At 46.2% G+C, this 14,913-nt stretch overlaps 1 protein-coding gene across 2 annotated transcripts in view; it reads right to left on the bottom strand.

Annotated features, from left to right (window-relative positions):
• Positions 1–2,549: 2,549 nt before the first annotated feature.
• Ube2d4 (ubiquitin conjugating enzyme E2 D4 (putative)) overlaps positions 2,550–14,913 on the bottom strand; it is a 13,381-nt gene continuing 1,017 nt past the window's right edge. The window contains exons 2-7 of one of the 2 annotated variants that reach the window (XM_005366175.1): positions 12,061–12,124; positions 8,791–8,822; positions 8,629–8,706; positions 7,433–7,538; positions 5,617–5,710; positions 2,550–3,313 (exon numbers count right to left, since the gene is read on the bottom strand). In XM_005366175.1, coding sequence (XP_005366232.1) covers positions 3,268–3,313; positions 5,617–5,710; positions 7,433–7,538; positions 8,629–8,706; positions 8,791–8,822; positions 12,061–12,124 — 420 coding nt within the window. In that variant the 3' untranslated portion in view covers positions 2,550–3,267. The remainder of the gene's footprint in view (positions 3,314–5,616; positions 5,711–7,432; positions 7,539–8,628; positions 8,707–8,790; positions 8,823–12,060; positions 12,125–14,913) is intronic. The other variant, XM_005366176.2, reaches the window with a different exon arrangement.

The raw sequence follows: 14,913 nt of genomic DNA, 5'->3' as shown, positions 1-14,913 counted from the left end.
ATGGTGCACATCACACAAAGGTATAAAAATAAAATGGGTGTGAGGGAGGCAGAGGCGGGTAGATCTCTATGATTTTTGAGGCCAGTTTGGCCTACTCAGTGATTTATTGGCTAGAAGTGAGACCCTGTCTCAAAAAACAGAAGTATTAAAAAGAAACTTTAGCGCTATTTAGCAAACCCAAATCTTCAAAAGAGGTAACATATGTTGTGTGTGTGGTACATGTACAAGGGTGGGGGTGTATGCATACTTATGTTGTCTGGAGAGGCCAGAGGGCAATGGCAAGAGTCCCGCTCTTTCATTCTTCACCTTATTCCTTCGAGGCAGGTCTCTTACTGAGCCTGGAGCTAGGTTGGTGGCCAGCAAGTCATAGGATCCTCCTGTTTCTGCCTCCCCATAGTACTGAAGTTATAGACAAACAGAGCCAAACTCAGCTTTTAAAGCAGGTTCTTTTTTTTTTTTTTTTTCAGGTTCTGGGTGTCTGAGCTCAGGTTTTCAAGCTTGTGAAAAAGTGCTCTTTCCCACTGAGCCAGCCCCTTAGCTCCGCTGTCATTTGTTCTTCAGGAATCACTTAAACCAGTGGCTCTCAGGCTTCCTAATGCTGCGACCTGTTAATACAGTTCCTCATGTTGTGGTGACCCTAAGCATGAAATTATTTTGATGTTATTTCATAACTGTAATTTTGCTACTCTCATGAATGGTAATGTAAATATCTGATATGCAACCCCCAAAGGGGTCTCTGCTCACAGGTTGAGAACCACTGACTTAAACTATGCATCTCTCTGATCTCTATGGTCCAATGGGGGTGGGAGGGGGAGATCATATTACTCCACAGATGGCTTTCAAGATCTGCTGTTCAGTCACTGACCAAGGACTTAACTTAGTAGCATCTGTAGATGTAGGTGACACAGGACCAAGCATACCACGGTTCATCTTCAAAATATGGCTTTTGACCCAAGAGCCTATTCCACAGGTCGAACTGGGAGCGTGACAAATAGGTGGCCCCCTTCTCAGTGGCCGAGAATCCAAAGGATTGAGCGCAAGACTGCCCAAACACAAGGGTGCCTGAGCACAAGTCTGCCCAAGTCGTATGAAGCTCATTTTAGGGTTCCAAAAATTAGTAATTTGCACTGGGAACATCAAAGGGCTCGTTTTACTTTTTCTACTTGTTCTCCAGCAGAAAGGACTCACTTGGGGGATACTCTAGATCTAGAAAAATGGATGTTTGCTTGGAGTTATAAACTACTAAACTTGAAAGACTAACATTTAGATGCTCAAAGCCTTAACACCATGTTGTGCCAGGACTTTCCTGTCTGCCTGCCTCTGATAGGAAACTATGTCCCTTTGCTGGCTGAGCTATCATTTACAAAGTGCTGTGTTCTGCTGAGCTGAAGTGCACATGGTGTTACAGCTTGGGAGAGAAGATGTGGTAGCAGCCTTGCAGAACACTTCAGTAAGAACATTCTTTCCCCTAACATTTAAGAAACAGCAACTTAAAGAGTAGTACCCAGCAGGGTGAGAAGGTGAGAAGCAAGAAAGCCCAACGCCCCAAAGGCTGGTGACTACAAACTGGTATGAATGAGCTCAGAATCGTACTCACTGGCATTCGTTAGCTTCTTTTTAGGTAGTCTTATGTGACTGAGGCTGGCCTTGAACCTCTTTCCTCCACTTCTCCTGCATGCTGGGATTACAGGTGTGCACAGCCATGCCTGGTTACTTGTTTTCAGAGCAAATCAATCTCCCTTGGCTGATCCTCAAGTGTTAGGTCAGCAGACTTCTTCCTCCTTGCCCTCTTAGGCCTCACCTGGTTTGGGATGGCATAGTTTTTCTCATCTCTCCCTGTTCTGATTCACCAACCATTACTGTCTGGGAATAGACCAGCTTTATAACCAATTCAGAAGACTAAGTTAAGGCTAGGTGTCCTGGATACACCTGTTATCTCACAGTGCTTAGACCAGGGTGAATGATTTCTAGTAAAAAAAAAAAAAAAAGAGCCCTCTAAAGAAACTCCTTAGATCTCTTCTCTCTTTGTAGTCCTTTCTAGAAGTTTCTTTCCTAGCCAGATGTGGTAGCATATGCTAGTAAGCCCAACTTTCAGAAGACTGAGACAGGAGGAACCAGAATTCAAGGCCTGCTTGAGCTATGTAGCAAGACTGTCTTCAAAAACACATTTCACACACACGGATGTGCTCGCTCTTGCTTTTTCCTAGGTAACTAATCTCAGAGCCCTGTACTCTTTTTTTTTTTTTTTTTTTTTTTTTTTTTTTCGAGACAGGGTTTCTCCATAGCTTTTGGTTCCTGTCCTGGAACTAGCTCTTGTAGACCAGGCTGGCCTCGAACTCACAGAGATCCGCCTGCCTCTGCCTCCCGAGTGCTGGGATTAAAGGCGTGCGCCACCACCGCCCGGCTAGAGCCCTGTACTCTTAAGAGCAAACCTTACTCCATCAGAAAGCCCACAGAGGAAGCCAAGCACTTAAGGCCTATTCAAATCTCTGGAGAACCTGCTAATTCTGTCTGAAAGGAGAAAAAAAATGCCAATTGTCATGGTTCTGAAGGAATTTCATTTTTATTTGTATTTGAAGTTCCTCTCCTTCCATGTGTTCCAGTCTGTGAATGTCTTATTCTTATGGGAGAAGAGTGGGGAAAGCCTCACCACATACAAAAGCTTAACCCCACCTCTCTGTCTGACGTCATCCTCCTTCTGGGGTGTTACATGCTTTATACATCCTGATGTTCCCCACTTGCTGTGGGTGTGAGGAGAGGAATGCAGCATATAGCACTACAGAGGGCGGAGGTGGAGGACAGCGGAAGCACTCTTACGGATTGCTCTTCCAGTTCCCAGGAGCTCCTGAGGACATGGTTCTGTGGCAGACAGAGTGTGAAGAAAGCCCACTCTGCCCTGGGCCCTCAGGATAGCACTGTGTTCTAAAGGCAAAGGCCATGTGGTTAGGGAACAGACTGGGTGACACCATTTGAGGACAAGTAGGGGAGGCATGCATGGCTTGATTCCCCAGAGACAGGCAGTAACCAGGAAGACTGTAGATCATAAGGATGGTTGCTGATTTGGCATCAAAGGTGTGATACTGTCAAGGCCACAATGGCTGAAAGTGGCATCACCAACATGCTGCAGCCAGAGGAAGCGAGTGGCCAACTCGCGTGTGAACGGATGTTCTGTGAGTGCCTTAGCCAATAGCTCAGAGCTTCACAGGAAGGCCACTCTGCCTGGCAAGCTTCTCTTGGACAGTGTCTCCCATGGAATCTTCGAGGCACTTACATAGCATATTTCTGTGTCCACTCTCTTGCTAGTCTGTTGTATCTGGAAGACAAAATCAGATGGAGCAACACCCTCACTTGAAATGTTATCCTTTCAATGTGGTAGAGCACATGAGGGGATAAAGCTGCCATTTGTCAGGCATCTGGGACTGATGGATGAGCGAAATAAAGGCTTTCTCTGGGACAGGACTTTGATTATGGGTGTAACCCATTAGCGTGGTGTTCCTGTTGCTCCTTCATAACTACTTGTGGTGGTTTGCAATAATGCAAACCTAATCTTTTCTCTCCCATGCTCTTCATTATGAATGAAAGATGTGGAAGGAGTTCAGTTTGGAATATTCCAGGCTGCCTGGCACACAAACTCCAGAATGCTGGCGTAGTCTGAATCCACGTGACCTTTTGTAGCTGGGTCACCTCTCTGTGAATGGCTTATTACATCCCTTGACTGTTTACCTTGAAACATAAAACATCGTCTGCTTTGTGGGGTCACAGGGAGACCTGGACGGTCCTGTGTAAAGCTCCCAGGCCACACCTGGTACCTAGTCGGGGCTCTGTAGGTATCTACACTTAGCTTCGTACTGCAATGAGAACTGATGCCATACATACAATAGTAAACTAGAAATGAGAAAGCAGCTCACACCAAACATTAAAATAAATACAGTTTAAGCTGGGCACGGTGGTGCACTACTATCCTAGCACTCAAGAAGCAGAGGAAGGTGGATTTCTGTGATCAAGGCCAGACAGGGTTACTCAGTGAGAGCCTGTATCAACATCACCAAAACAAACAAGCAAAAACTTTAAAATCCAGTCAATTCAAATTCATTGAATTTGGTACTGGGAAACTTCACTAAGGAAATCAGATTTATAAAAGCCTCAAGAAGCTGGGCAGTGGTGGCATGCACCTTTAATCCCAGCACTTGGGAGGCAGAGGCAGGTGGATCTCTGTGAGTTAGAGGCCTGGTCTACAGAGTTAGTTCCTGTAACAGCTAGGGCTGTTACACAAAGAAACCCTGCTTAAAAAAACAAATGAATGAAAGAATGAATGAATGCCTCAAGAATAAAGGCTTGAAAAAAAATCCTTTTATATCCTAATCTCTTCAGACAAAAGTAACTGATGAACTAAAAAGACTTAATAATCTTTTGGGGTTTTTTTGTTTTTGTTTTTATTTATTATTTATTTTTTTGAGACAAGGTTTCTCTATGTAGCCCTGACTGTACTGAACTTACTCTGTAGACCAGGCCAGCCTGGTCTACTCAGATCCACCTGCCTCTGCCTCCCTAGTGCTAAGGTTAAAGGCGTGTACCACCACTGCCCAGCTTTTTTTTTTCTTTTTTGCTATCTTTTAAAAGTTAGTTTATTTCATGCGTGTTGATGTTTTGCCTGCATGTCTTGTGTGAGGATGCCAGATCCTCTGGAACTGGAGTTACAGACAGTTGTGAGCTGCCATGTGGGTGCTGGGAATTGAAACCCTCTCCCAAAAAATAAACCCAAACCAGACAAACAAACAAACAATAACAACAAAGAGCACTGGCTGCTCTTTCTAGAGGACCCAAGTTCAATTCCCAGTACCCCATGGCAGCTCACAACCCTGTGTAACTCCAGTCCCAAGGGAGTCAATGTCCTCTTGCCTCTGCTGGCACCACATGCACATGGTGCAGACATGCACATAGGCAGAACACCCACACACATATAAATAAAATCTAAAAAGAAGAAAAAGTTCTGGATCTAGTGCCACACAGTGGGCTGTGCCATCAGTAGGTCTGCTGCTTGGGCTCTGGCACCCTTGACCCCTGCTCAGAGACTGCATGTGCTCTAGCATAAGGCTGTACCTGGCCAAGGAGGGGAGCCCTACAGTCCTGGGTCTCCCTGATGTGGAAACAGCTGGCAGTGAGGGCAGGTGTGCTAAAAGTGCAGCCACACACTCTGGACTTCTAATCTTCACAGCAAGCTAACCTTGGCAGTGCTGCCCACCCTGACTGGCTTTAGCCTCATTCTGGGGATTTCCAAGAAGACAACCCCCTTATTTTATGTAATAAACCTTGTAATTTAATCCAGAATTTCCTTGTCACATTCTTCTGGGTCCTTTGACCACTGACTTAGCTGTCCTCCGGTCAGGGCTTGACAATATTTTAGGATTCAGCAATGACAGTTGATAAGTTATCTGGAAGGGCAAAGTGCTTTTATCCCTTCTCCCTCCTCTGAGCCAAAGGATGTGTTAGGAAGAGCCAGGAGGCTAAGCCCAGGGCACACCTACATACACTGCATACATGGGCTTGGCTTCGGAGGAAGATGTCCGTGGGAACTGGGGCAGTTGCACACAAAGCCAACCCAAAGAGGATGCATACTTCTCTCTGTCGGCCTTGTAGGTGTGGGCTATTTCTGGCACCAGTGGGTCATCAGGGTTGGGGTCGCAGAGAAGAGAACAGATGGACAAGAGAACTAGGAAGAAAAGAAAGCGTCAGTCAGCGGGGGCCGTGGGCCTGTGGGTCACGAGTGGGTCCAGTGAACCTCCTGAACTGCACTTCCTGTTTCCCGCAGCACTCCAATTCGATGATTCTGTTCAACTCATGATATTTGCTGTTAAAATAGCAGCATGCTGCACATCGCAGGGTAGTTCCAGCACACGGTTCTAGGACACCACCTCCGCCATGGTCCGAGACTTTACCTCCCTACTTCACAGAAGCCCCTGAGATCTTAGTTCTCACTCTCCCAAAACCCTCATCTGTGCCCATCCCACACACTGACAGTGCTCCAGACGGCTTTGTTTAGTGGTAGGAAGACAGGAATTCAGAATCTTGAAGCTCGACTGAGACTCTGAACCAGGACTGCAAAGCCAATGCACCTTCCTACTGCGCTCTTCCGTCAAGGGCCTTGCGCAAAGAAGTTATTTACCAGGGCCTGCTAAGGAGCAGATAAAACTTTGAGAGCTGTATTTGTGTTTTGCCCTAAATCTACCATGACTCAAAACAAGCTGTCCAAAGTCCTGACAAGAGTTTCCTACTGATGGGAAGAGTGGGTCCCCTTTATGAAGAGATTCAATTCTTCTAATGTTCTAAAAGTCTGCTACTTGAGGGCTGTGAGCTCCCTCCACATCATTCAGGCTGCCTGCCCTTTGTAAGAGCCCCTTGCTGCTGTTCTCCTTTTCCCCTTCTTTTCTGACTCTGATGGCGGCCCCTGACTTTCCTGGACAGTGGGATAAGGCTGTCTACCTGAGGAACAACCCAGAGAAGAGCCATTTTGGCAGAATGTTGGCCTGTTTCCTAGATGTGTCAGTCTGACAGAGTCCACTGTGACCCTGCACAGCACAGAGGTAGTGGCTCTGTCCTGAATTTACCATATCCATCTCTGCAGGCCATTTCTAGCATCTAAAGCCTGTCCTGCCAGTTGTCCCACGCAGTTTGGAGCCTCTCCCAATGTCCAAAGCTCAGCCATTTGCTTTGCCTATGTCCCACTCATCTGGGGGTGGGAGTAGGTGGCTTGTTGTACCACCTACTCATATCCAATCTTAGTTCAGGAGTACCTATAGTTCTGTAGCATGGTTTAGATTGGATTGTTTTATTTTTTATTTTTTGTTTTTTGAGAGAGGATTTCACTGTGTAGTCCTAGCTGTCCTGTAGGACAGGCTGGCCTTGAACTCACAGGGATCTGCTTGCCTCTGCCTCCCAAGTGCTGGGATTAGAAGTATATGCCACCATGCCCGGCTAAACTGAATTCTTAATCTCATTCACAACATGCTCATTATCACTTGTTTTGGGAAAGGAAAATTTCTTCACAGACTCTTGAGATCAGGTCCTGTATCTGTCCTTTCAGAGATGACTCACAGTCTGTGTTGGTCCTCCTTGGACGAATGAATGAAGGAAAAGTTTAATATTTGTCTTTTGACTTTTGGGTGAAAAATGCAAGTAGAGTTGTCTTCTTGTACCCACTTGGCTGTTTTGAGCACCACACAGCAGCTGACTGCTGAGAAGCACTAGGGCACAGGTACAGTGTTTTACATGCCATCTCCTTACAGGGTGGAGAATGAGGTGGCACAGAACTGGGCAGGGCTCTGTGATCTAGGGAAGTCGTCTGTCCTTCTTGCGTTTCCATGTACACTAGTCAGCAAAGGGGTAAAAGTACATGAGACAGGCAGGCATGCTGAGTACATGTCAGTGTCTCTACCTTTGGACACAGTCAATGCTGGGGACCACTGTGACCTCAGGATGTCCAGGCAGATGCTGCCACTGCTGTTTATATTAGGGTGATAGATTTTGGTAGTGAAAGCAACCTGTAAAAATAAGACACCAAGTCAGATAAGCCAAAGGAGATCTGGAAAAGAATCCAAGTGAAGAGCTTTCGGCAGTGCACCCATCCCAGCTCCTAAGGGGGCAAAGGCAGGCCACTCCAAGAGAAGTACTCCAACCCATTTCTTGCTGGATTCTCATTTTGAACATGGGGAACTGATGCCAACCTCCCTATGCACTGTGCTGTGAAGAATAACAAGCAAGGTGGTAGAAAGAACCCAAAGCCCAAATATCTACGCAAAAACCAACTTTAATTATGTTTATGATGAGCAACCGGTCACCATAAGAAACAGCCATAGCCGAGCAGTGGTGGTGCATGCTATTAATCCCAGCACTCAGGAGGCAGAGGCAGGTGGATCTCTGTGAGTCTGAGGCCAGCCTGGTCTACAGAGTGAGTTCCAGGACAGGCTCCAAAGCTACAGAGAAACCCTGTCTCGAGAAAACAAAAAAAGAAAAGAAAAGAAAAAAAAGGGTGTTACTATGTAGCTCTGGATGTCCTGGAACTCACTCTGTAAATCATGCTGGCCTTGAACTCAGACACCCCCTCCCCCTGCCTTGGCTCCTGAGTGCTGGGATTAAAGGTGAGTGCCACCACTACCCAGCTGTAGGGCATTTTCTTGATCGATGATTGGTGTGGGAAGACCCAGCTCACTGTGGGTGATGCCACCCCTGGGCAGGTGGCCCTGGGCTGTATAAGAAAATAAGCTGAGTAAACCATGAGAAGCCAGGCAGTAAGCAGCATTCCTCCACAGTCTCTACACATGGCCCTGTCTCCAGGTTCCTGCTTGAGTGTCTTCTCTTAGTGATGGAGTGTGTGACCTAAGAGTCATAAGATGAAATAAACCCTTCCTTCTCCGAGGTGATTGGCCATGATGTTTTATCACAGCAGGAGAGACCATAAGACAAGGACTAATCATGGATATCTGCAGTTTAATGTCCCAGCAGGTTATAGCCATTGTTTGGAACAGCAGAGCATCGGGAGAAGGTACACACAGAGCTCTCTACTTGTGACACAGAATGTCATCGTGAGCTGTCCTTTCATCAAAACGTTATGGGAGTTGTGGGCAGCCTCACCTTTGGGGGCTTGAAAGGATAATCTGTAGGGAAGTGGATGGTCAGGAAAAAAACACCTCCTTGGTAAGGACTGTCATTCTGGAAGGAGGAGACAGGAAACAATCAGTGCCTGCAGGAAACTGACGTAGAACAAGCTGGAGTTGTGCATGCAGCTTTACCTACCGGGCCCATGATGCTCGCCTGCCAGTGGAACACTACAACACAAAAGAGAGATGGCCATGTAAGGGACTCCTCAGCCCAGGGGGTGTGTTCTACTGAGAAGGTGCCACCAAGCTCAGGGCACAAGGCCCACACAGAACCGCTTCATTTCTGACACTGAATACAAGTTTGGGACTTTGAAAAGCACCCTCAAGCTCCAAGACTCACAAGGACTCCCAGGGATCCCCGGGAGTTACTGTCACCAGGGTTCAAGGTACTAAAGTGACACAGTTGCAAACTGATTTCCTAGACACAGTTATGGCCATCAGGAGCGCTTACCAGCCCGGCAGTGCGAGCCGTTAGCAGACCTCGCCATGACACGGCTGATGAGCAGCTCTCAGAGACCGAGTTTTAATAGCTCACACATCTTTTTTGGTTAAGAATAATTCTTTTATTTTTTTCAAGATTTATTTTGCTTTGATGTATGTCTGTGTACCACACATGTGCCTGGTTCTGAGAAGGCTCTAACAGTGTTGGGTTCCCTGGAACCGCAGCTGAGGAGAGTTGTGGATGCACATGGGCTGGGAACTGAAATCAGGCTCTTTGAAGGGGCAGCCAGTGCTCTTACCCACTGAGCCCTTTCTCTAGCCCCGTGACTCATTTACTACACAGGCAGAACTACAACTCAGCGCTCTCTCTGCACAGAATTATGCCTCAGCTAGTCTTCTGCCACTCTGTATGTTGCTGCTGACAAGCCTTTTCTGCTCCCCAGTTTTCCCCTTGATTCATTTTGAAGCTCTTTTCAGAGAGTCTCTTTCAGGCTGTGGGGCCCCTTGGTCACACACATCATCTCACTCAGAGACCCAGGCAGTGTTCCGAGACTTGATGACTAATCAAGCTGAAGCTTTCCTGTTCTTCTCAAGTTCCCACCCTTCGGCAACCAGACTTTCTTATCAAACCTTCTGTTCTCTCCAGCGTCTTGGGCTGTCTTCCCTGCTCTGCCTGTGTCCAGAGCTGCTCCTTTGAAGGCTCCAAATAGCCACATCCAAGGTTCCAGAGTCCCTCAGGACAATGGACTCCAGAGCCTCTGCTGAAGCTGGAAGCCGTCTTTTCACTCAGGGGTGGCCTTCTGAGTTTTTAGAGGTCTTTATCTCAAGAGGATTCCTCTCATATAAATTCATGAGAGGTATGAGAATAGGGCCAGGGTTAAGGCCTGGGCTTGTCCTGGTTTTCCTTCACCTGTTCAAATACTCTATCAGCTCAGTCCGCACCAGCAGGACAGAGACAACACTGTCTAGAACACAAGGACTAAGGAGAAGCCTCCGAAAGGCAGCCAAGCAGCTCACAGATCTCCCTCAGTATTTCAATCAAATGCTTACTTACAGTTGCCTGAGCTAATGGAAACATCACTTCTTTAAAGCAGTTTTAAATGACTATGGTGGTGTGTGTGGTGCCACAGCACACACAGAGGTCAGAAGATGAATGGAGGAGTCCCTTCCTTTCTTTCATCTGTGAGTTCTGGGGAGTTGACTCAGACGTTAGCAGCAAACACCTTTACCTGCTGAGTCACTATGCCTAGCCATTTATTCAACTTTTAAATGTATAATCCAGTGGCATTATATGCATTAATATTCTTTTTGTAAGCTTTACTTTTATTTTCTGCATGAATGTTTTGCCTGCAAGTATGTATAAGCACCATGTGTGTGCATGGTGCCTGCAGAGTCCAGAATAGGGCTGGACTTGGAGTTAAGGATGGTTGTGAGCTATCATGTGAGTGCTAGAAATCAAACTGGGTTCACACTTTATCTATCCAATCACCCAATAGGCATTGGGGCTGTATTAGCTACTGTCCTTATTGCTACAATGGAATACCTGACCAAAGCAACCTAAGGAGGGAGGGAGGGGTTTACTCTAGTTCACAGTTCTGGGGTACAGTCCAGCATGGCAGAGAAGGCAGGGCAGTAGGAGTTCCAGAAGCCGACCACAGCCTCTACAGTCAGGAAGCACAGAAAGGATGCTGATGCTTAGCTAGCTTTCTTCTGATCTATTCTGGGACTCCCTGTGGAATGGTACCACCCACATTTAGTGTGGATCTCCTCACCTAAGCTAATCTGGATTCCTCACAGGCAAGGCCAAGGTTTGTTCCTACAGTGATTCCGTCCAGATTAGCTGCCGTGGGCTGTTCCATTGGATTAGACCTTGCTCTTCAAGAATCCACCCTTCCTCACACAGTTCTGTCACTGTGCCGGCCTTGTACAGTGCATAGGACTGTCCAGAGACCCAACAGCCCACAACCAGCCTGTGTGAGGTGGCAGAGGTCTGGCTAGAGCTGCTTCTCCAGTCTCCTGTGGAGAAGCGCAGAGGCGGGAGAAGAGCTACTCATACTGTCTTCTCTTGGCCAAGGCACACAGCAGCTGCCACGCCCTGTCAGTCCTCCGCCAGCGCGCTCACAGGTCCAGTCCTCTTCAGCTAGCTGTGTACCATTTGCAAAGTATCCCATGTCTGATCTGGGACAACCTGTCTTCCTTCTGACTCAGTAGAGAATGATTTCCGACAGTTCAGGCTCCATCTGGAATGTAACCTGACCAGTCACCCTGAGGTGAGCTCAGGATCCCCACTGAAAAAGTACTTCAGGCAGGAGCTTGCAGATCTTCACTGTTTAGTCTGCCCACTTTACTGAATTCTGGAACTTTTCCATTCTTCCCTTTCTATTTTTTTTTTTTGATACTAGCCAAAATTAATCCTAAGCATGCTCGAGCTGCCACTTTTCTGGACTTCTTCACTAGGTCTCTGAAGAATCCAGTCCCCAGCTTCATAGAGGCTGAGCTCCACTGCGCAACATACCTTTCACGGACTCTAACTTAATAGGTAACTATTTCTCTTCTCCATCTCTTTCCTCCTGGCAATTGCTAAAATTTACAGTTTGCCTGTCCTGTTGTTATTGTTCCCAAATTATAATACAATGGAGAATGTTCTTGAGCTTCAAAAACAACAAACAAACAAAAGGAATGAATGAAAAGAAAAGCAATCCACACTGGGCAAGGTGGCACATGCTTCCAGCAATCTGGGAGATAAGACAGGAAAATTAAGAGTTTAGGCCAAGCTGAGCTACAATTATGTACTCCTCAGCTGTCTCAGAACAAACTAACACAAAGCAGTTTATAAGCATGTGAAAGAAAACAATTAGATTTCTTAAGAACTGTTCAACTAAGGAGAGTGGGAATGAGGTCTGGCCCTGATAACATTGAAGGTTTTGGTTACAAGCCTTCTGGAATCTTCTGGAAAAATACTCACAGTCATCACCTACAGGTCCTGCAGAACACTGAGCAGGCGGATCCCTCTGTAAGTCAGTCAGTTCCTAGGATACAAGACAGGAGTTAGGTTGCTATAGGCCTAGGGAGCTGCCTCTATCACTGCCGTCCAGCAGAAGGCAGAGGCCTTCGGAGAGGGTGGGAAAGAAGGTCAGGCAGGAGGCTACTCTCAGAGGAGGATACAAATGGCCAAAGTTCATGGTGACAGACTACAGAGATGGCTCAGCAGATAAGAGCACTTGCTGCTCCTCCGGAAGACCTGAGTTCTCATCCCAGCACCCACTTCAAGGAACTTATAACTACCCTAACTCCAGCTCGAGGGGATCCAACATCCTTTTCTGGCCTCCAAGAACATCTTTACATATGTGACATAGACATACACAAAGAAACGCAGACATATGAACAAAATGAAAATAAACAGAGTTCAAGGTGAGTAGTAGTTTGTATCTAGGAACCAAAGGAACATCAAAATGCGACACCTTGTAGGATGGCTAATCTTGGTGGTCAACTTGACTAGATCTGGAAACAATTAAAATGCAAGCATCTGGGCACACCTATGAGAGATTTTCTTGACTGGATGATGTGAGGTGGGAGGACCCATGCTAACCTGGGCCACACTGTCTGCCCACAGGAAAGGACATAGGAGAAGGAGGCTTTTGCTGTTTGCTGGCTAGCTCTCTTGCTGGCAACCCTTTGCTGGTGGTAAAACCTACTTCTCTGAAGACCAGCTGAGATAGCCAGCCTGGTGTTCAAAACAACCACCAAATTCTTCACTTTTCCACAGAGACAGTCACTGTTGGACTAGCCAGACCACAGCCTGTAAGCCACGCTACCAAGTTCCATATATATTTTCTCATTCTGTCAGTTCTGTTCCTCTAGAAAACCCCAGATAATATACCATCTGAGAGGGACTTCACACTGTGAGCCTGACCAGCCTAACAGCTATCACACCGCCTAAAAGTACATCCTGGTATTATCACTGGGGAGTCAAGCCTTAGAGACCAGAAAGAAGAACAGCAGAGGAAGAACCCAATGAAGCATGTTCTTGTGAGCTTATCAAGGGATTCTAATAGACTTTGGACATTTTAAAATGACCTCTGTTCTGTCTTCTTGGATGTCTGTCTAGAGCCTATAGTACTAAGATTTTATTATAGCTCATGCCTGATCTTGGGGAATGGAATCATTTTCTCTGCTCAAGGGATCCAGTTTCACGTTTCCCTGACGATTCTTTCCAGGTACCAGTCAAGAACTTCTTTTCCTCACTACATCTGACTGTTACAAATGGAACTATTAGTGTATTTTCAGGGTCCTTTAGATAGGCCCACTGGTAACCCAACTGACACACTTGATGACCCCAATCAACACAAAGAAGCCAGATAGACTGCCACCCTAATTCCCTAATGAGAGTTTGGGTTAGTTCTTCAGGAGGGGGGAATGATGAGGCAAGGAGCTAGAGATGGGCTAGACAGTTTGGGGCAGGGATGCCAAAAGCAGCAGTTGTAGGAATGGCCTTGATTCCTTGGCTAAGAACACCAGTAATCTTCCTAACTTAGACACTCTAGTCCACACATTAATCCCTTCTAGTAAACAGCTATGGAACTGTATCTCTGGATTTTCATGATAGGAATAGGTTTTATTTATTCCCCAATCTTACTTAGCTCATCCTTTAAATGATTTTAGAATTACTTCTTCAAAGGCATTGAGTGTTAATAGTGGCATTGGAGGTCCATTAAGAGAAAGCTATCTCCTGATACAGATAGTGGAATCAACTTTGGGTTTGGATGGAGACCTAATATTACAAGCTACCCAAAACCTAATAGTTAATCCAGTTGGGTAATCAATCACATGGCTCGGACCACAGTTCAGGAAGGAGGATTAACCTAAGGCCAAGCTAAAGTGGTAATAAACAGTCCCTATACTGGCCTAAGTCTGGGCATGCTCTCCTAACACTCTGGGCATCCTCGCTCTTTCTCTGAAGCTCCATACCCTACCCCATAAGGCTTCTTGTCTGCCATGCAGCTGCTTGCTAGCTGAGCTCCAAGCCTAACTCAAAGGCATGGTTTTGTCTTCCTCTTCTCCACCTCCCTTCTCCTGGCATCAGCCTATGAGACTAACCATGTGTGTTATGGAGGGCAGAGCCAGGTAAGCGAAGCTGCCCAAGCCCTTTGGAGCTTTTAAGACCACGAGTCCCAGAGGTCACACACTGAGCTATTTACACCTCAGAGAGGATTTGGGGTTTGTTTCGATTTGATTGTAACTGTGCCCTGGTTCTTCCCTTTGGAATAGAATGTTTGTAACATTTTGATTTTATAGAACTTACAGTTAAGAGACTTTAGGTATTTATTTTGGTTTTAGGGACAAAATTTCCCTGTATAGCCCTAGCTGTCCTAGAACTCCTTCTTTAGATCAAGCTGGCTTTGAATCAGGGATCCTCCTGTCTCTGTCTCCTGAGAACTGGTATTAAAGGCATATCCCACCATGTGGCTTTGACTTTGGATATTTTAAAGAGAATGAACTTTAAAAACTTTTTAAATTTAGATTTTTTTCCATTATATTTTATGTGTAAATGTTTTGCCTCTATGTATATATGTGTCTGGTGACCATGAAGGTCAGAAGAGAGCATCTGGGGCTGCAGAGATGGTTCAGAAGTTAAGAGCACAGGCCACTCTTCCAGAGGTTCTGAGTTCAATTCCCAGCGAGCACATGGTGGCTCACAACCATCCATCATGAGATCTGGCGCCCTCTTCTGGCCTGCAGGCATACATGTAGGCAGAACGCTGTATACATAATAAATAAATCTTTAAAAAAAATAACAAGCTGGGCAGTGGTGGCGCAC

The sequence above is a fragment of the Microtus ochrogaster genome, unplaced genomic scaffold, assembly GCF_000317375.1.
Source record: "Microtus ochrogaster isolate Prairie Vole_2 unplaced genomic scaffold, MicOch1.0 UNK6, whole genome shotgun sequence".
NCBI lineage: Eukaryota > Metazoa > Chordata > Mammalia > Rodentia > Cricetidae > Microtus > Microtus ochrogaster.
Note: the sequence above shows the minus strand (reverse complement) of the source record. Positions and strands in the feature narration are given on the sequence as shown.